Source organism: Salvelinus alpinus, chromosome 3 (assembly GCF_045679555.1).
Source record: "Salvelinus alpinus chromosome 3, SLU_Salpinus.1, whole genome shotgun sequence".
In the NCBI taxonomy this organism is placed as follows: Eukaryota; Metazoa; Chordata; class Actinopteri; order Salmoniformes; family Salmonidae; genus Salvelinus; species Salvelinus alpinus.
Window position 1 is genome coordinate 85,991,737 of NC_092088.1, and position 22,914 is coordinate 86,014,650.

General features: G+C 45.1%; 1 protein-coding gene across 2 annotated transcripts in view; it reads right to left on the reverse strand.

Moving 5' to 3' along the window:
• LOC139571470 (proteasome activator complex subunit 4B-like) overlaps positions 1-22,914 on the reverse strand; it is a 106,550-nt gene that overhangs the window by 10,066 nt on the left and 73,570 nt on the right. For both annotated transcript variants that reach the window (XM_071394386.1, XM_071394385.1), the window contains 12 exons: positions 20,701-20,830; positions 20,093-20,174; positions 18,364-18,587; positions 17,917-18,042; positions 13,882-14,034; positions 11,228-11,332; positions 10,671-10,762; positions 7,915-8,046; positions 4,276-4,484; positions 3,717-3,802; positions 3,483-3,611; positions 781-936 (listed from right to left, as the gene is read on the reverse strand). In XM_071394386.1, coding sequence (XP_071250487.1) covers positions 781-936; positions 3,483-3,611; positions 3,717-3,802; positions 4,276-4,484; positions 7,915-8,046; positions 10,671-10,762; positions 11,228-11,332; positions 13,882-14,034; positions 17,917-18,042; positions 18,364-18,587; positions 20,093-20,174; positions 20,701-20,830 — 1,624 coding nt within the window. The remainder of the gene's footprint in view (positions 1-780; positions 937-3,482; positions 3,612-3,716; positions 3,803-4,275; positions 4,485-7,914; positions 8,047-10,670; positions 10,763-11,227; positions 11,333-13,881; positions 14,035-17,916; positions 18,043-18,363; positions 18,588-20,092; positions 20,175-20,700; positions 20,831-22,914) is intronic.

Consider the following 22,914-nt stretch of genomic DNA (forward strand, 5'->3'; position numbering starts at 1 on the left):
TAGAAGGATGAGTACAACCCCAAGAACACCATCCCAACCGTGAAGCATGGAGGTGGAAACATCATTCTTTGGGGATGCTTTTCTGCAAAGGGGACAGGACGACTGCACCGTATTGAAGGGAGGATGGATGGGGCCATGTATCGCGAGATCTTGACCAACAACCTCCTTCCCTCAGTAAGAGCATTGAAGATGGGTCGTGGCTGGGTCTTCCAGCATGACAACGACCCGAAACACACAGCCAGGGCAACTAAGGAGTGGCTCCGTAAGAAGCATCTCAAGGTCCTGGAGTGGCCTAGCCAGTCTCCAGACCTGAACCCAATAGAAAATCTTTGGAGGGAGCCGAAAGTCCGTATTGCCCAGCGACAGCCCCGAAACCTGAAGGATCTGGAGAAGGTCTGTATGGAGGAGTGGGCCAAAATCCCTGCTGCAGTGTGTGCAAACCTGGTCAAGAACTACAGGAAACGTATGATCTCTGAAATTGCAAACTAAGGTTTCTGTACCAAATATTCAGTTCTGCTTTTCTGATGTATCAAATACTTATGTCATGCAATAAAATGCAAATTAATTAATAAAAAATCATACAATGTGATTTTCTGGATTTTTGTTTTAGATTCCTTCTCTCACAGTTGAAGTGTACCTATGATAAAAATTACAGACCTCTACATGCTTTGTAAGTAGGAAAACCTGCAAAATCGTCAGTGTATCAAATACTTGTTCTCCCCACTGTATATATATATATATATATATATATATATATATATATGTGTGTGTGTGTGTTACCTCCAGCTGCTCGTCCTCCAGCAGGCGTATGACCAGTGCTCTGACGTCGTTGACGGCTCCATGGTCGCTCATAAAGGTGAACAGGTTGTAGAAGACCATGATCTGTAGGTACGTCAGCACCGTGTAGCGTGCATGCCACGAACTGCTGCCCGCTATCTGGAATATAACGGAACTATGTAAATTTCAACATGACGGTAATGATCTGTAGGGACGTCAGCACTGTACAGAATGCATGCCACAAACTACTGTAACATAATCCAGCATGTGCCACAAATTACTGTAACACCATCCAGCATGTACCACAAACTACTGAAACATAATCCAGCATGTACCACAAACTACTGAAACATAATCCAGCATGTACCACAAACTACTGTAACATAATCCAGAGAGAACAGCATCCAGTGTGTACCACAAACTACTGAAACATAATCCAGCATGTACCACAAACTACTGTAACATAATCCAGCATGTACCACAAACTACTGTAACACCATCCCGCATGTACCACAAACTACTGAAACATAATCTAGAGAGAACAGCATCCAGTGTGTACCACAAACTACTGTAACACCATCCAGCATGTACCACAAACTACTGAAACATAATCTAGAGAGAACAGCATCCAGTGTGTACCACAAACTACTGTAACATAATCCAGCATGTACCACAAACTACTGTAACATAATCCAACATGTACCACAAACTACTGAAACATAATCCACAGAGACCACCATTCAGCGTGTACCACAAACTACTGAAACATAATCCAGTGAGAACACCATTCAGCGTGTACCACAAACTACTGTAACATAATCCAGAGAACACCATTCAGCGTGTACCACAAACTACTGTAACATAATCCAGAGAGAAAACCATTCAGCGTGTACCACAAACTACTGAAACATAATCCAGTGAGAACACCATTCAGCGTGTACCACAAACTACTGAAACATAATCCAGAAAGACCACCATTCAGCGTGTACCACAAACTACTGTAACATAATCCAGAGAGAAAACCATTCAGCGTGTACCACAAACTACTGAAACGTAATCCAGAAAGACCACCATTCAGCATGTACCACAAACTACTGAAACATAATCCAGAGAGAAAACCATTCAGCGTGTACCACAAACTACTGAAACATAATCCAGAGAGAACACCATTCAGCATGTACCACAAACTACTGAAACATAATCCACAGAGAACACCATTCAGCGTGTACCACAAACTACTGAAACATAATCCAGAGAACACCATTCAGCGTGTACCACAAACTACTGAAACATAATCCACAGAGAACACCATCCAGCGTGTACCACAAACTACTGTAACATAATCCAGAGAGAAAACCATTCAGCGTGTACCACAAACTACTGTAACGTAATCCAGAGAGAACACCATTCAGCGTGTACCACAAACTACTGTAACATAATCCAGAGAGAACACCATTCAGCGTGTACCACAAACTACTGAAACATAATCCAGAAAGACCACCATTCAGCATGTACCACAAAACTACTGTAACGTAATCCAGAGAGAACACCATCCAGCGTGTACCACAAACTACTGCAACATAATCCAGAGAGAACACCATTCAGCGTGTACCACAAACTACTGTAACATAATCCAGAGAGAAAACCATTCAGCGTGTACCACAAACTACTGTAACATAATCCAGAAAAACCACCATTCAGCGTGTACCACAAACTACTGAAACATAATCCAGAAAGACCACCATTCAGCATGTACCACAAAACTACTGTAACGTAATCCAGAGAGAACACCATCCAGCGTGTACCACAAACTACTGCAACATAATCCAGAGAGAACACCATTCAGCGTGTACCACAAAACTACTGTAACGTAATCCAGAGAGAACACCATTCAGCGTGTACCACAAACTACTGAAACATAATCCAGAGAAAACGCCAATCAGCGTGTACCACAAACTACTGAAACATAATCCAGAGAGAACACTATTCAGCATGTACCACAAACTACTGTAACGTAATCCAGAGAGAAAACCATTCAGCGTGTACCACAAACTACTGTAACGTAATCCAGAGAGAACACCATTCAGCATGTACCACAAACTACTGTAACGTAATCCAGAGAGAAAACCATTCAGCGTGTACCACAAACTACTGAAACATAATCCAGAAAGACCACCATTCAGCATGTACCACAAACTACTGTAACGTAATCCAGAGAGAACACCATTCAGTATGTACCACAAACTACTGAAACATAATCCACAGAGAACACCATCCAGCGTGTACCACAAACTACGGTAACGTAATCCAGAGAGAACACCATCCAGTATGTACCACAAACTACTGAAACGTAATCCAGAGAGAACACCATTCAGTATGTACCACAAACTACTGTAACATAATCCAGAGAACACCATCCAGCGTGTACCACAAACTACTGTAACGTAATCCAGAGAGAACACCATCCAGTATGTACCACAAACTACTGTAATGTAATCCAGAGAGAACACCATCCAGTGCGTACCACAAAACTCACAGCAACTTCAAACAAACATTTTGCATAGGCTCAGAGAGTTGTTAGAACCAGAGTCTTGACAATGGGGGTTTTGACATGTTTTTTAACCTTTTTCTCTTTGGAGATTGCAGTGAATGGAGAAAGTGGTTGTAGATGAGTCTGGCCTGTTTTTGGGTGTGTGTGTACACACCTCTTGCAGGGCCAGCAGGACCAGTGGTATCTGCTCTGTGTAGAGTAGTCCCTGGGACATCAGAGACAGACAGGTCTTAGCATCCCTCTTCAGCTCATCATAACTGTCATCATTCTCCACCGGAGCGATCTACAAGAGGAGACAGATGAGGGTTGTTAGCATTCAGCCAGAGGATGATAGACCTCCCATCAGTCTGGTTCCTCTCAAGGTTTCTTCCTTCCTTGACCCACCCACCTTGAACAGCAGGGGTAGCAACTGGAGCTGCTCTGGAACGGCCGTGGAGAAGGAGCGTCCAGCACTGGCCATCAGCCACTTGAGTACTGGAAACACATACATAACCTTTTTACATCGTATGCTCTGACGAAGGTCTTCATAACTAAACATTTGGCACATTCAATTACTGAAATCTGCATCGTGCAGTGATCCAGTGAGCCGGGACTCTTTTCTCTTGGCTTTACACCTGGGTTTATTAGCTCCATCAACTATATCCCTGAACATACTATATCCCTGTCTTCAGTAGTTTGATGGCCTGGGTTAGGGGTCGTACCGGCCTTTTGTAGTTTGATGGGTTAGGGGTCGTACCTGTCTTCAGTAGTTTGATGGCCTGGGTTAGGGGTCGTACCGGCCTTTTGTAGTTTGATGGGTTAGGGGTCGTACCTGTCTTCAGTAGTTTGATGGCCTGGGTTAGGGGTCGTACCGGCCTTTTGTAGTTTGATGGGTTAGGGGTCGTACCTGTTTTCAGTAGTTTGATGCGTTAGGGGTCGTACCTGTCTTCAGTAGTTAGGGGTTGTACCTGTCTTCAGTAGTTTGATGGCCTGTGTCCTCTCGTCCTGCTCCCCCACATCGTTCTCCTCTACCACGTGGTTCTGGATCTCCTCGTCCCCCTCCGTCAGGGGTTTGAGGCGCAGCAGTACTCGCTCTGTGAACTCCTTGATGCGAGGCGAGGCCGTGGGCTGGGTGTATGGCAGGTTGACGTCTATCATGAAGATGTAGGTGAGGACGCTGAAGAAGAGAGAGGAAAGAGAGCGAAAGAGGAGGCAGAGGGAGATTAACACCTTTAGTTTAGTGAATTCATTCATCTAGATTCTTCCATTTAGGCCTACATTTTTGATGTATTCCTCTTTTTCGACAGTTTGCTGGTCTCTACCTCTTTCAGTACTCTATTGAATGATAAAATCAACAATTCTACCTGGTTTTACATAAATAAAAAACATAAGGTGATCTCTTGGCCAACATGTTTGAAAAGTTATGGACAAATGTTTACCTACTATGACTGATGTGTGGTTAGATACCTAGCTGAATGAACTATGACTGATGTGTGGTTAGATACCTAGCTGAATGAACTATGACTGATGTGTGGTTAGACACCTAGCTGAATGAACTATGACTGATGTGTGGTTAGATACCTAGCTGAATGAACTATGACTGATGTGTGGTTAGATACCTAGCTGAATGAACTATGACTGACGTGTGGTTAGATACCTAGCTGAATGAACTATGACTGATGTGTGGTTAGATACCTAGCTGAATGAACTATGACTGACGTGTGGTTAGATACCTAGCTGAATGAACTATGACTGACGTGTGGTTAGATACCTAGAAGAATGAACTATGACTGACGTGTGGTTAGATACCTAGCTGAATGAACTATGACTGACGTGTGGTTAGATACCTAGCTGAATGAACTATGACTGACATGTGGTTAGATACCTAGCTGAATGAACTATGACTGACGTGTGGTTAGATACCTAGAAGAATGAACTATGACTGATGTATGGTTAGACACCTAGCTGAATGAACTATGACTGACGTGTGGTTAGATACCTAGAAGAATGAACTATGACTGACGTGTGGTTAGATACCTAGCTGAATGAACTATGACTGACGTGTGGTTAGATACCTAGCTGAATGAACTATGACTGACGTGTGGTTAGATACCTAGCTGAATGAACTATGACTGACGTGTGGTTAGATACCTAGCTGAATGAACTATGACTGATGTGTGGTTAGATACCTAGCTGAATGAACTATGACTGACGTGTGGTTAGATACCTAGAAGAATGAACTATGACTGATGTGTGGTTAGATACCTAGAAGAATGAACTATGACTGATGTGTGGTTAGATACCTAGCTGAATGAACTATGACTGACGTGTGGTTAGATACCTAGAAGAATGAACTATGACTGACGTGTGGTTAGACACCTAGCTGAATGAACTATGACTGACGTGTGGTTAGATACCTAGAAGAATGAACTATGACTGACGTGTGGTTAGATACCTAGAAGAATGAACTATGACTGATGTGTGGTTAGACACCTAGATGAATGAACTATGACTGATGTGTGGTTAGATACCTAGCTGAATGAACTATGACTGATGTGTGGTTAGATACCTAGCTGAATGAACTATGACTGATGTGTGGTTAGATACCTAGCTGAATGAACTATGACTGACGTGTGGTTAGATACCTAGCTGAATGAACTATGACTGACGTGTGGTTAGATACCTAGCTGAATGAACTATGACTGATGTGTGGTTAGATACCTAGAAGAATGAACTATGACTGATGTGTGGTTAGATACCTAGCTGAATGAACTATGACTGATGTGTGGTTAGATACCTAGCTGAATGAACTATGACTGATGTGTGGTTAGACACCTAGCTGAATGAACTATGACTGATGTGTGGTTAGATACCTAGCTGAATGAACTATGACTGATGTGTGGTTAGATACCTAGCTGAATGAACTATGACTGATGTGTGGTTAGATACCTAGCTGAATGAACTATGACTGATGTGTGGTTAGATACCTAGCTGAATGAACTATGACTGACGTGTGGTTAGATACCTAGCTGAATGAACTATGACTGACGTGTGGTTAGATACCTAGCTGAATGAACTATGACTGATGTGTGGTTAGATACCTAGAAGAATGAACTATGACTGATGTGTGGTTAGATACCTAGCTGAATGAACTATGACTGATGTGTGGTTAGATACCTAGCTGAATGAACTATGACTGATGTGTGGTTAGACACCTAGCTGAATGAACTATGACTGATGTGTGGTTAGATACCTAGCTGAATGAACTATGACTGACGTGTGGTTAGATACCTAGCTGAATGAACTATGACTGATGTGTGGTTAGATACCTAGCTGAATGAACTATGACTGATGTGTGGTTAGACACCTAGCTGAATGAACTATGACTGATGTGTGGTTAGATACCTAGCTGAATGAACTATGACTGATGTGTGGTTAGATACCTAGAAGAATGAACTATGACTGATGTGTGGTTAGACACCTAGCTGAATGAACTATGACTGATGTGTGGTTAGATACCTAGCTGAATGAACTATGACTGACGTGTGGTTAGACACCTAGCTGAATGAACTATGACTGATGTGTGGTTAGATACCTAGCTGAATGAACTATGACTGATGTGTGGTTAGATACCTAGCTGAATGAACTATGACTGATGTGTGGTTAGATACCTAGCTGAATGAACTATGACTGATGTGTGGTTAGACACCTAGCTGAATGAAGTATGACTGATGTGTGGTTAGATACCTAGCTGAATGAACTATGACTGATGTGTGGTTAGACACCTAGCTGAATGAACTATGACTGATGTGTGGTTAGATACCTAGCTGAATGAACTATGACTGATGTGTGGTTAGATACCTAGCTGAATGAACTATGACTGACGTATGGTTAGACACCTAGCTGAATGAACTATGACTGATGTGTGGTTAGACACCTAGCTGAATGAACTATGACTGACGTATGGTTAGATACCTAGCTGAATGAACTATGACTGACGTGTGGTTAGATACCTAGCTGAATGAACTATGACTGACGTGTGGTTAGATACCTAGCTGAATGAACTATGACTGACGTGTGGTTAGATACCTAGCTGAATGAACTATGACTGATGTGTGGTTAGATACCTAGAAGAATGAACTATGATTGATGTGTGGTTAGATACCTAGATGAACGAACTATGACTGACGTGTGGTTAGATACCTAGAAGAATGAACTATGATTGATGTGTGGTTAGATACCTAGCTGAATGAACTATGACTGATGTGTGGTTAGATACCTAGCTGAATGAAGTATGACTGACGTATGGTTAGATACCTAGCTGAATGAAGTATGACTGACGTATGGTTAGATACCTAGCTGAATGAAGTATGACTGACGTATGGTTAGATACCTAGCTGAATGAAGTATGACTGACGTATGGTTAGATACCTAGCTGAATGAACTATGACTGACGTGTGGTTAGATACCTAGCTGAATGAACTATGACTGATGTGTGGTTAGATACCGAGCTGAATGAACTATGACTGATGTGGTAAGTGGCAGTAAGCTATGGACAAGAGTGTCAGCAATGAAAATGTTTGTGCAATGTGTAGGCGAGGTCCTACCTTCCGATGCGCTCACGGACGTTCTTGTAGACCTGTGTGAGTTTGGGCTCTAGGTACTGCAGCAGTCTGTGGAGCAGCTCAGGGACCCTCCACTCCTGCTGAGCCAGGCCCCCCTGCAGCACATACAGACGACTGGACAGGAGAGGAGAGTTATACACACACCTAACCCTAAGTCAGGCCTCCCTGCAGAGTACACAGAAGACTGGACAGGAGAGAACAATAAAATATAATCATTTGTTTATTGTCCAACAAGGAGAATATTCTTGACTCACAGACAAACATTTTACAGACAAACAAACTATCACCGACCCAGACTCCATAGCTGTGTTCGAATACCCATACTAACATACTGTATACTACATACATAATGGGTATATACACTACATACTATTAGTTCATTTTAGCATACTGTAAACGAACGGTACCCTTTCAGTTGAGCGTACTTCGCCTGTCTACCGGAAGTTGATGCTGTTGCTATGCAACCTCTTGCTAGCTTGTTAGCATTACAAATTACTAGCTAGACTTTTTACGACTCCAGGTGTGTTCGTAAATTCAATCTGGAGTGTGCTCTGGGCGTACGTAAATTCAGGGCGTTGTCAGATTGTCCGTTAGAGAATTTTGAGTGTTTCACTCTCGGAGCATTCAGAGCGCACACTGGACCCTCTGGCCGAGGAGTAGGGTTGATCCGAGCATTCGAATATACTGGCAAGTTCGACGCATTAGTACTAGCCTACTAACGTTAGCTAGCTAGCTAACATACCGGTACATACTGCTGTAATGATATGTTGTGGTTCGTAAGGAAAGTGTAGCTAACAAATTGTCAGTCAACGTAACTTATTTGAAAAGTCATTACTTTATTATATTGCTCAAAATATCTTAACATTTGTCATGATTAGTTAAAGCAATGAAATTGTATCCTTTCTCGTCGGACTTCGGCTCAAATCGGCTGCATATTCGCCGCCATTTTCTTGAAATCTGAAACCGTTGTGAAGCCACGCCCATTCTCTGAAGAATTGTATTATGGGCTCTAAAAGCACGGAAATAGTGTCCACTGCTTGTATACTTCATATTTTGACAAATTTAGTTTGACATCCGGGAACTTTTGGCACACTAATGTCATGATGTTGCCTGCTTGGGTACTGCAAACCCCATCCCCCTCTCCCTGCCTCTCCCTTTCCACCACAACCCATGCGGTGATCACAGAGAGATGTCGTAAATTCCTGAGAATCTCCCCACCACAAACAGTATTAAGACAGAGGGTAAACTTTCAGGACAAAGGAATTCTCTTCCACCTCACAGAACTTGAGGTACGAACATATTTCATACATATTTCATTCCTGCAAAAGTATAAAGATCAGTGGAAGAGTCCAGCTATGAACCGGTCCATTTGTCCCCATGTGGGAAACTCAGGAGAGACGGGTTAGCCACACTACCATACCGCTGTTTATATAATAACCTCAGATATGAGGTTTACACCTGTTTGTTGTATAAAATGAATGAGTGAGTATGATACTGTTTGTATAATTGTGTAATATGATTTTGGACTGTTTAATTAAGAAAAATACAAATACCTTTTTGATTTGAACTAAATCCAAGGACCGCCCTGAGCCCAGTATGGGTCAGAGACCATGGGACCACCCCTCTCTGCTATCTGAATAAAAGCCAACTCTTAAGAAATTACCCCAGACCATGTTTATCCTCCAAGGAGGAGAACGAAGGTTGAGTAGAATTACTTTCTATACCACGTGGTTAAAACTCTTATACCAATAATAACAAGTTTTGATATTGATTACTAGTCTGCAGCTAGTAATTCGGTATCATTGAACGCGAAGAAAGAGAACCGCCGAAACATCCATTCTATAACGAATGACACTCTGAACAATCCACAACCGAGACAGAACTTCACTCCAACCAAAACGAACTTCTCTCCAACGACCAAGGCGACACACACACTGAACGTAACTATATATATATTGATTGCAATTGTTCCCGAATGAGTGAGCGTTCATGTGTAAAGGATTAGCATGTCAATTGTTATAATTATGGACTCTGTAGTGAATTCTTAGTCGAACGCAACTTTCCCTTTGTCTAACAGCCGCCATGCCGGTTCAGCCCACTAGGGCATATTGCTCCCATCATTTCATGTAACTATTTTAAGTTTGTTTGTTTGTTTATGCATTTCTGTGAATTAATTAGTTAGTAATAAATGAATGATTTAAGACAATTGATGTATGGATGACTCGTGGTGAAGACTGGGTTCGTGCAGATCAACGATTTACGACGTTTGGAATGAGACTGACGTAAGGTAGAGTAAATAAATCATTAATTAGAAGACCATTGATCAGATATGAAAATATCTGAAAGGTTATATTGGGAAATTATAACTTTGTAATCTAATAACTTTCCCTGGTGCCCTCGAATTCATAGTTAATTAATTACGTTATTACTCAAGTGATCGCGTAATCCCTAATTATAGGAATCTATGATAAAAACTATAAGTCTTCAATTTAACGATAGCAAAGACACGACACTAACTATATCCATACTATGGCCAATAAGCATACTACATTTCAATTTACTCATACTCAATTTACATCACAAAAAGTACAGTTAGTATGAGTATTCGAACACAGCTCATCTCTTCCATGCAGGACTAGTCATCTGAGCAGATATGGAGCAGAATAAATACACCCTTCCACACAAACACCAAGACACTGTCTAGGATGAGAATTAAAGGAGGCAAAGTGTTTCCTTACCAGGCATCTACGAAGGATCCCCCCTCCCCGTTGACTGGAGATTCCATCAGCATTTCAAACAACCAGTGGAGCTTCCTGGGGTCTCTGCTCTCCTGTACAACACAACCAACCTAAAGTCAACGTCTGCTCTCCTGTACAACACAACCAACCTAAAGTCAACATCTGCTCTCCTGTACAACACAACCAACCTAAAGTCAACGTCTGCTCTCCTGTACAACACAACCAACCTAAAGTCAACGTCTGCTCTCCTGTACAACAACAAGGTCAAATGTCAACAGCATGGAAGCAGGAAATTACCAGGCCAGGCAAGTACTAGACAGGAGCTTCAGGAGGCTATTTCTCAATATCTGTACTCAATTCTTCACTCCTCGCCTTTTTCTCAAAATGCATTGGAAGAGAAGATTCAAGTTCCCCTCCCATTCAGGCCTTCTCCTCTAATGCGTTTTGAGAAGGAAACAAGGAGAGGATGCAAATGGGAATAAAGGAACTACCAATTGAGAAAGAACCTGAAAGAAAAGGACTGCTGAATGAGAGGGATGGGAGGGCTAGCAGCTTACACAGGCTGTGGCGATGCAGGTGCCCCAGTCAGCGTAGGTTTCTACAGTGATGTTGTTCAGAGCTGTACGGATCAGAGGACACAGCAGCTCCCACAGACTCTCCACCTGGGAGGGGAACATAGGTCAAAGGTCAAGGACTTAACAAATATTCAACTTTTATTTATCCAGGTAAGTCAGTTAAGAACAAATGCTTATTTGCAACGAGGACCTGGCAAATGGCAAGTGAAATATGTAAAGTTCTGATTATAAGCATGGTGTGTGACCACAGCGTATGTCTCTCTCCCCTACCTTTCCATAGATCCAGTGTTCCTTCCTCTCCCCTACCTTTCCATAGCTCCAGTGTTCCTTCCTCTCATCTACCTTTCCATAGCTCCAGTGTTCCTTCCTCTCCCCTACCTTTCCATAGCTCCAGTGCTCCTTCCTCTCCCCTACCTTTCCATAGCTCCAGTGTTCCTTCCTCTCCCCTACCTTGCCATAGCTCCAGTGTTCCTTCCTCTCCCCTACCTTTCCATAGCTCCAGTGTTCCTTCCTCTCCCCTACCTTGCCATAGCTCCAGTGTTCCTTCCTCTCCCCTACCTTTCCATAGCTCCAGTGTTCCTTCCTCTCCCCTACCTTGCCATAGCTCCAGTGCTCCTTCCTCTCCCCTACCTTGCCATAGCTCCAGTGTTCCTTCCTCTCCCCTACCTTGCCATAGCTCCAGTGTTCCTTCCTCTCCCCTACCTTGCCATAGCTCCAGTGTTCCTTCCTCTCCCCTACCTTGCCATAGCTCCAGTGTTCCTTCCTCTCCCCTACCTTGCCATAGCTCCAGTGTTCCTTCCTCGCCCCTACCTTGCCATAGCTCCAGTGTTCCTTCCTCTCCCCTACCTTGCCATAGCTCCAGTGTTCCTTCCTCTCCCCTACCTTTCCATAGCTCCAGTGTTCCTTCCTCTCCCCTACCTTGCCATAGCTCCAGTGTTCCTTCCTCGCCCCTACCTTGCCATAGCTCCAGTGTTCCTTCCTCTCCCCTACCTTGCCATAGCTCCAGTGTTCCTTCCTCTCCCCTACCTTTCCATAGCTCCAGTGTTCCTTCCTCTCCCCTACCTTTCCATAGCTCCAGTGTTCCTTCCTCTCCCCTACCTTGCCATAGCTCCAGTGTTCCTTCCTCGCCCCTACCTTGCCATAGCTCCAGTGTTCCTTCCTCTCCCCTACCTTGCCATAGCTCCAGTGTTCCTTCCTCTCCCCTACCTTTCCATAGCTCCAGTGTTCCTTCCTCTCCCCTACCTTTCCATAGCTCCAGTGTTCCTTCCTCTCCCCTACCTTGCCATAGCTCCAGTGTTCCTTCCTCTCCCCTACCTTGCCATAGCTCCAGTGTTCCTTCCTCTCCCCTACCTTGCCATAGCTCCAGTGTTCCTTCCTCTCCCCTACCTTGCCATAGCTCCAGTGTTCCTTCCTCGCCCCTACCTTGCCATAGCTCCAGTGTTCCTTCCTCTCCCCTACCTTTCCATAGCTCCAGTGTTCCTTCCTCTCCCCTACCTTTCCATAGCTCCAGTGTTCCTTCCTCTCCCCTACCTTGCCATAGCTCCAGTGTTCCTTCCTCGCCCCTACCTTTCCATAGCTCCAGTGTTCCTTCCTCTCCCCTACCTTGCCATAGCTCCAGTGCTCCTTCCTCTCCCCTACCTTTCCATAGCTCCAGTGCTCCTTCCTCTCCCCTACCTTTCCATAGCTCCAGTGTGTTCCTTCCTCTCCCCTACCTTTCATATCTCCAGTGTTCCTTCCTCTCCCCTAGCTTGCCATAGCTCCAGTGCTCCTTCCTCTCCCCTACCTTTCCATAGCTCCAGTGTTCCTTCCTCTCCCCTACCTTTCCATAGCTCCAGTGTTCCTTCCTCTCCCCTACCTTTCCATAGCTCCAGTGTTCCTTCCTCTCCCCTACCTTGCCATAGCTCCAGTGCTCCTTCCTCTCCCCTACCTTTCCATAGCTCCAGTGTTCCTTCCTCTCCCCTACCTTGCCATAGCTCCAGTGTTCCTTCCTCGCCCCTACCTTTCCATAGCTCCAGTGTTCCTTCCTCTCCCCTACCTTTCCATAGCTCCAGTGTTCCTTCCTCTCCCCTACCTTTCCATAGCTCCAGTGTGTTCCTTCCTCTCCCCTACCTTGCCATAGCTCCAGTGTTCCTTCCTCTCCCCTACCTTTCCATAGCTCCAGTGTGTTCCTTCCTCTCCCCTACCTTGCCATAGCTCCAGTGTTCCTTCCTCTCCCCTACCTTTCCATAGCTCCAGTGTTCCTTCCTCTCCCCTACCTTTCCATAGCTCCAGTGTTCCTTCCTCTCCCCTACCTTGCCATAGTTCCAGTGCTCCTTCCTCTCCCCTACCTTGCCATAGCTCCAGTGTTCCTTCCTCTCCCCTACCTTTCCATAGCTCCAGTGTTCCTTCCTCTCCCCTACCTTGCCATAGCTCCAGTGTTCCTTCCTCTCCCCTACCTTTCCATAGCTCCAGTGTTCCTTCCTCTCCCCTACCTTGCCATAGCTCCAGTGTGTTCCTTCCTACCTTGCCATAGCTCCAGTGTTCCTTCCTCTCCCCTACCTTTCCATAGCTCCAGTGTGTTCCTTCCTACCTTGCCGTAGCTCCAGTGTTCCTTCCTCTCCCCTACCTTTCCATAGCTCCAGTGTGTTCCTTCCTACCTTGCCATAGCTCCAGTGCTTGCTGCCTCTGATCAGTCCAGAGGTGATCTCTGCTACACAGCGCTGTTTGCTCTCGTGTGTGTCGGCCACCAGACGCTCCATGTGTGGTTTCAACAGGGGCAGGAAGGCATCGTTGAAGTTCCGGAACAGACCCTGAGGGATAGAGGAGAGGAATAAAACAGTGTTAGGGAAGCCTGATTCATAACTAGGGTTGCCATATTAGAAATCCTGCTGGGAGGATTCTGGATTTCCTGCTTATTCTGGGAAACTTCCAGACGCGTTTTCTAGAAAACTGGGGATTTTGGGTTACCAGTTACCAGTACAGAGTCAATGTGCAGGTGTACGAGGTAATAACTCGTCTATATACAGGGAGTACCAGTACTAAGTTGATGTGCACATGTACGAGGTAAAAACATGGCAATTTATTATTAATATTAACACATGGGATAAACAAACGTACAGTCAATTACACAATTGATAGAAAACACAATAGAAAAATCTATGTACAGTGTGTGCAAATGTAGTAAGATTAGGGAGGTAAGGCAATAAATAGGCCAGAGTGGCGAAATAATTACAATTTGCATTAACACTGGAGTGATAGATGTACAGATGATGATGTGTAAATAGAGATACTGGAGTGCAAAAAGAGAAAAAATAAATAATTTTGGGAATGAGGTAGTCGGGTGTGCTATTTACAGATGTGCTGTGTACAGGTGCAGTGATCGGTAAACTGCCCTGACAGCTGATGCTTAAAGTTAGTGAGGGAGATATAAGTCACCAGCTTCAGTGATTTTTGCAATTCGTTCCAGTCATTGGCAACAGAGAATTGGAAGGAAAGGCGGCCAAAAGAGGAGTTGGCTTTGGGGATGACCAGTGAAATATACCTGCTGGAGCGTGCACCACGGGTGGGTGCTGCTATGGTGACCAGTGAGCTGAGATAAGGTGGGGCTTTACCTAGGAAAGACTTATAGATGACCTGGAGCCAGTGGGTTTGGCGACGAATATGAAGCGAGGGCCAGCCAACGAGAGCATACAGGTCGCAGTGGGGGGTAGTATATGGGGCTTTGGTGACAAAACGGATGGCACTGTGATAGACTGCATCCAATTTGCTGAGTAGAGTGTTGGATTCTATTCTGTAAATGACATCGCCGAAGTCAAGGATCGGTAGGATAGTCCGTTTTACAAGGGTATGTTTAGCAGCATGAGTGAAGGAGGATTTGTTGCGAAATAGGAAGCCAATTCTAGATTTAATTTTGGATTGGAGATGCTTAATGTGAGTCTGGAAGAAGAGTTTACAGTCTAAGCAGAGACCTAGGTATTTTTAGTTGTCCACATATTCTAAGTCAGAACCGTCCAGAGTAGTGGGTGCTAGTCGGGTGGGCGGGTGCGGGCAGCGATAGGTTGAAAAGCATGCATTTAGTTTTACTAGCATTTAAGAGCAGTTGGAGGCCACGGAAGGAGTGTTGTATGGCATTGAAGCTCATCTGGAGGTTTGTTAACACAGTGTCCAAAGAAGGGCAAGAAGTATACAGAATGGTGTTGTCTGCGTAGAGGTGGATCAGAAAATCACCAGCAGCAACAGCGACATCATTGATATATACAGAGAAAAGAGTCAGCCAGAGAATTGAACCTTGTGGCACACCCATAGAGGCTGCCAGAGGTCCGGACAACAGGCCCTCTGATTTGACACACTTAACTCAAAGCAAATTTCTCTTTGAAAAAGCTAGCCTTTCCTTTCCTAACTGCATGTGTATATTGGTTCCTAACTTCCCTGAAAAGTTGCATATCACGGGGGCTATTCGATGCTAATGTAGTACACCACAGGATGTTTTTGTGCTGGTCAAGGGCAGTCAAGTCTGGAGTGAACCAAGGGCTATATCTGTTCTTAGTTCTACATTTTTTGAACGGGGCATGCTTATTTAAGATGGTGAGGAAATCACATTTAAAGAATAACCAGGCATCCTCTACTGACGGGATGAGGTCAGTATCCTTCCAGGATACCCAGGCCAGGTCGATTAGAAAGGCCTGCTACCCGAAGTGTTTTAGGGAGCGTTTGACAGTGATGAGGGGTGGTCGTTTGACAGCAGACCCATTACGGACGCAGGCAATGAGGCAGTGATCGCTGAGATCCTGGTTGAAGACAGCAGAGGTGTATGTAGAGGGCAGGTTGGTCAGGAGGATATATATGAGGGTGCCTCGTGTTTACGGATGTGGGGTTGTACCTGGTAGGTTCCTTGATAATTTGTGTGAGATTGAGGGCATCTAACTTAGATTGTAGGGCGGCCGGGGTGTTAAGCATATCCCAGTTTAGGTCACCTAACAGTACGAACTCTGAAGATAAATGGGAGGGCAATCAATTCACATATGGTGTCCAGGGCACAGCTAGGGGCTGAGGGGGGTCTATAACAAGCGGCAACAGTGAGGGACTTAATTCTGGAAGGGTGGATTTTTAGAAGTAGAAGCTCGAACTGTTTGGGCACAGACCTGGATAGCATGACAGAACTCTGCAGGCTGTCTCTGCAGCAGATTGCGACCCCGCCCCCTTGGCAGTTTTATCTTGGCGGAAAATATTGTAGTTGGGGATGAAAACGTCAGAATTTTTGGTAGCCTTCTTAAGCCAGGATTCAGACACTGCTAGGACATCAGAGTTGATGGAGTGTGCTAAAGCAGTGAATAAAACAAACTTAGGGAGGAGGCTTCTGATGTTAACATGCATGAAACCAAGGCTTTTACGGTTACAGAAGTCAACAAATGAGAGCGCCTGGGGAATGGGAGTGGAGCTAGGCACTGCAGGGCCTGGATTAACCTCTACATCACCAGAGGAACAGAGGAGGAGTAAAATAAGGGTATGGCTAATGGCTATAAGAACTGGTCGTCTAGTGCGTTGGGAACAGAGAATAAAAGGAGCAGATTTCTGGGTGTGGTAGAATAGATTCAAGGCATAAAGTACAGACAAGGGTACGGTAGGATGTGAGTACAGTGAGGTAAACCTAAGTGTTGAGTGACGATGAGAGAGGTTTCGTCTCCACATGTGTGGGGGGGCCAATCAGAGCGCCGCCTCTAGATGAGCATTTTCTTGTTTGCTTATGGCCCTATACAGCTCATTGAGTGTAGTCTTGGTTTGTTGTGGTAAATAGACAGCTACAAAACATTTATAAAAACTATTTTGGTAAAAACTATGGTCTACATCTAAGGTATTAAGGTATTCAAGCGAGCAGAACCTTGAAACCTTAATATTAGAGATCGCGCACCAGCTGTTGTTAACCATGAGACACACACCACCCCCCGTTATGTCAGATACATAAAAAAAAAACAGCTAGATGTATATTATCCCTGTCCTTGTTCCACGACTCTGAGAAACATAGGACATCACTGTTCTTCAGGTCCCGTTGATAGGAATGGCGCTTGTCCAGTTTGTTCTCCTGTGAATGTACATTCGCCAATAGAACGGGAGTGTATAGGCAGTTTATCTAGTCGCCGACGTAGTTTTGTCAGGGTGCCCACACGGGAGTGTATAGGCAGTTTATCTAGTCGCCGACGTAGTTTTGTCAGGGTGCCCACAGGTCGGCCTCTCTTACGCCGTCTCTTTCTCTTCCGAGTGTCGGTGGTCCTGCGCCACCGACTCGTTGAAGTAGAAATCTTGATCTAAATCGAGGTTATTGATCGCTGTCCAGAAGTTATTTTTGGTCATAGGAAACGATGGCAGAAACATTATGTATAAATAAAGTTAAGATCAGTGAAAAAAAGAAAAACACCCAAAATAGCAGACTTGGTCAGGAGCCTGTAAAGCGACAGCTGTCCATTGCAGCACCATTCCAACCATATTCTTAGCCTACAAAAACTGTCTAGGTTAATCCTCAGAAGTCTTCCCTCGCTTACGTAGCGTCTATCTTTCATGCTCACCCAGTCTACATTTGAAAAAGTCAGAGGGAAGCAAGGATACCATTTGAAGAGAGAACTCAAGGTATTAATGAGGGTTCAGGAAAGACCGTTGAGATTGGGTGAGACTTAAATCCTGATCTGTGTCTCCCTCACCTTGAAAAGGCAGAACCTGCGGGGACTGAACTTGTCCTTGCCCTTGCGGTCCTCCAGAGAGAGGAACTCAATCAGCTGGTTGATGAATCCTGGATCTGAGAAGTGGTCGTAGATGATCTGCTCTCGCTGGAGAGGGAAGAAACAAAACAGTTATAACAGTGGACCTGAGATATCACCTTTAACAGCAGAGGATGTTACATACATTTTCCAAGAGCGAGAGAACGCATTCTGATTCTCTACCCTTCAGCCAGAAGTGTGCAGTTGTCACTCCCGCTCATGCATTTCAAAAGCATTGGAAGCGTGCATGGCTGGAGGGAGTTTCCACCATATTCCTTACACTAATAAATTAATTTTACATCCATGAGGGGGAGTGTAGGAGTGCACACTTCGGGACAAGGGTAGAGCATCGGACTGTGGCCATTGTGTGTGTGCGTGTCATCTCCTCACCTCGGTCATCTCCTCCCTGGTCAGTCCTTGTTTGGGCTGCTCCTCAGAAGGAGCGTACATCATGAGTTTCTGTGGCCAGCTGTAGTATCCCCAGTGGGTCTTCTCTACAAACGTACAGCCCTCCCAGTCCTGCTGGGTACGAGGCAGACTGCTACTGTTATACTGGAGCCACTGGTTATCAGGCCTGTCTCCTGCTATCAAACCAGCCAGCTCTTTCATACCACCTGGTAGAGAGGGAAGAGGAGGAAGAAGGAGAGAGGGAAGAGATGGTGAGATGACCATAAGGTTACTGTTATACTGGAGCCACTGGTTATCAGGCCTGTCCCCTGCAATAAGACCACTTGGTAGAGAGGGAGAGTTGGTGAGATAAGCTGCATGTATCTGTTACAGGGTTCTCACAGGCAGTGGCAAGTCAAATTCAAGGACTTAAGTACTTTTTCAAGCACCAATATTTATCTTTAGGATCTTCAATTTGTAGTTGTGAATATTATGTGATTGTTTCTAGTCGCCACCAGATGGCAGTATATCGCTACAACCTCATAACTACCTAACAAGTTCTACGCAGTAATACGTTGTTTCAGTTACTTACTACATACATGAGTGGTAAGTCAGCACTAATGATGATGTAATTTGAATAGTGATGAGCAGAGTTTTGGGACCTACTGGTGAACACACATTTCCTATTCACATTACTGCACAAGTCCAGCTTAATGACTGTGCTCTAGACTGGCAGCTTTAGTGTTGCCGGTCAGGAGAAGAGCAGGTGGGCTGTGTGAAGAAAACGCCACATGAATGACAACCAGAATGGCAGGAGCACGGTTGCCACTTGATAAAGCAGAAAATGGCGGGCGCCTCGTGAAGCTCTGGAGGTTGTTGCAGAAAACGTCACAATGTAGAACAGGCACCAGCGCAGAATGCAGCATTGTCATTCCCCCTTCATGTGGCTCTTCAGGACCTATTCACCCAATGTCAAAGTTTGACACATTTTTTGCACCTTACAAGGAGTGGGTTGGAGGGGTCCAGTGATGTATTGGTAAAAAAGGTGAGTAAACTACACTGAACAGAAATATCAACACAGCATCTAAAGTGTTGGTTCAATGTTTCATGAGCTGAAATAAAATATTCCAGAATTGTTCCATACGCACAAAAGGCAGAATTGAATCTACATTTGCCATTTCAGCTGGCGATGTGACGTTTGGCAGCGCCTAATCAGTCAGTTCTGTACCTGCCTGGCTGAGTGTCATTGTGGGTGGAATGAACGAGCCCGCCTGGCAAACACAGCGCTAAACACGTGGGGAAATAAAACTCGGTAGTCTGCCTGGAAATTAATTTGGAAGACCAATACATTTTTCTAATATTTTTCATAAATATATTTGAAAATGATCTGTTCTCACCTCATTTTAATTCAAGTACTTTTCAAGTACCAACAAAATGTCAGGTTTTCAAGGTATTCCAGTACTTGAATTTCAGAGTGCCACATTCAAGTACTTTAAGCACCTTGTGCAAGCCCTGCTGTTATAAATCAGACCTGGGGTCAAATAGTATTTGTTTAATTTCAAATGCTTTGATTGAGCCTGCCTGGAGTGCCAGGTGGACAGGGTTTGCATTTTTGGGACTATTCCTTTGGTTCCACAGCGCCAGAGCAAACACAATCAACCGCAGCTTGAAACAAATATTATTTAAACACAGGTAAAATGACTGGTGAGGAGACAAAGTGCAGGTTACTTACAGAGCGTGTTGGGGCTGACTGGTACTTTTTTGTGTGGCCTCTTGAGTTGCTTCATGATCCCTGCCACGGCTGATATCGCCACCTGGTGGGGAAATAAATAAATGTATAAAGATGTTTCTATCTTACAATGAAATACCATAATGATTAAAGTCCTCAGCAGAGATGAGAATATACATGCATGTATGAAGATAAGTGCATTTGTGTGTGAAACGTTGTTGACTGCTGCCATCTTGAAGAGATCTCTTTTACTTTATCTCAATGTAGTGAATGAAACTGGACGCATGACTGGGTGTCTGAGTGATTCTACGTGTGTATGGACAGAGTGTGTATGGACAGAGTGTGTATGGACAGTGTGAATGGACAGAGTGTGTATGGACAGAGTGTGTATGGAGAGAGTGTGTATGGACAGTGTGAATGGACAGAGTGTGTATGGACAGAGTGTGTATGGAGAGAGTGTGTATGGGACAGTGTGTATGGAGAGAGTGTGTATGGAGAGAGTGTGTATGGACAGAGTGTGTATGGAGAGAGTGTGTATGGACAGAGTGTGTATGGACAGTGTGTATGGAGAGAGTGTGTATGGAGAGAGTGGTTGCTGTGGCAGTGCCCACCTTGCGGACCAGGAGGGAGTCATGGTTGAGGCTCTTGACGAAGAAAAGGACAGCGGGGGAGGGGAGGGGGTGGTCATCCCTCAGTAACAGAGACATGAAGCCAATGGCAATGTGCTCAAACTTCCAGGGCCTGCAACATAAAGCAGGTGTGTTTAGGAGGTGGAAAACATTTTGAAACAGAAGTCGTCCAATAAACTGAAGTCGTCCAATAGGAACAGACATTTTGGTATTTAGTGGAATTTTAAATGTTGCAAATAGAAATGTAAGAAATAAAGCCGACAGGATTCACATATTGTAACGTCTGTCGTCGAGACGAGGTGAACCTGCACGCCTCAGTCATCGAGACGAGGTGAACCTGCACGCCTCAGTCATCGAGACGAGGTGAACCTGCACGCCTCAGTCATCGAGACGAGGTGAACCTGCACGCCTCAGTCATCGAGACGAGGTGAACCTGCACGCCTCAGTCATCGAGACGAGGTGAACCTGCACGCCTCAGTCATCGAGACGAGGTGAACCTGCACGCCTCAGTCATCGAGACGAGGTGAACCTGCACGCCTCAGTCATCGAGACGAGGTGAACCTGCACGCCTCAGTCATCGAGACGAGGTGAACCTGCACGCCTCAGTCATCGAGACGAGGTGAACCTGCACGCCTCAGTCATCGGGACGAGGTGAACCTGCACGCCTCAGTCATCGAGACGAGGTGAACCTGCACGCCTCAGTCATCGAGACGAGGTGAACCTGCACGCCTCAGTCATCGAGACGAGGTGAACCTGCACGCCTCAGTCATCGAGACGAGGTGAACCTGCACGCCTCAGTCATCGGGACGAGGTGAACCTGCACGCCTCAGTCATCGGGACGAGGTGAACCTGCACGCCTCAGTCATCGAGACGAGGTGAACCTACACGCCTCAGTCATCGGGACGAGGTGAACCTGCACGCCTCAGTCATCGAGACGAGGTGAACCTGCACGCCTCAGTCATCGAGACGAGGTGAACCTGCACGCCTCAGTCATCGAGACGAGGTGAACCTGCACGCCTCAGTCATCGAGACGAGGTGAACCTACACCCTGCACGCCCCAGTCATCAAGACGAGGTGAACCTGCACGCCTCAGTCATCGAGACGAGGTGAACCTACACCCTGCACGCCCCAGTCATCGAGACGAGGTGAACCTGCACGCCTCAGTCATCGGGATGAGGTGAACCTGCATGTTTCTGTCATTGGGACGAGGTGAACCTACATGTTTCTGTCATCTTGACGAGGTGAACCTACATATAAACTGTCATCGGGATGAGGTGAACCTACATGTTTCTGTCATTGGGATGAGGTGAACCTACATGTTTCTGTCATCGGGATGAGGTGAACCTACATGTTTCTGTCATCGGGATGAGGTGAACCTACATGTTTCTGTCATCGGGATGAGGTGAACCTACATGTTTCTGTCATCGGGATGAGGTGAACCTACATGTTTCTGTCATTGGGATGAGGTGAACCTACATATAAACTGTAATTGAAACGAGGTGAACCTACATGTTTCTGTCATTGGGATGAGGTGAACCTACATGTTTCTGTCATTGGGATGAGGTGAACCTACATGTTTCTGTCATTGGGATGAGGTGAACCTACATGTTTCTGTCATTGGGATGAGGTGAACCTACATGTTTCTGTCATTGGGATGAGGTGAACCTACATGTTTCTGTCATTGGGATGAGGTGAACCTACATGTTTCTGTCATCGGGATGAGGTGAACCTACATGTTTCTGTCATCGGGATGAGGTGAACCTACATGTTTCTGTCATTGGGATGAGGTGAACCTACATGTTTCTGTCATCGGGATGAGGTGAACCTACATGTTTCTGTCATTGGGATGAGGTGAACCTACATGTTTCTGTCATCGGGATGAGGTGAACCTACATGTTTCTGTCATCGGGATGAGGTGAACCTACATGTTTCTGTCATCGGGATGAGGTGAACCTGCATGTTTCTGTCATTGGGATGAGGTGAACCTACATGTTTCTGTCATCGGGATGAGGTGAACCTACATGTTTCTGTCATCGGGATGAGGTGAACCTACATATAAACTGTAATTGGAACGAGGTAAACCTACATGTTTCTGTCATTGGGATGAGGTGAACCTACATGTTTCTGTCATTGGGATGAGGTGAACCTACATGTTTCTGTCATTGGGATGAGGTGAACCTACATGTTTCTGTCATT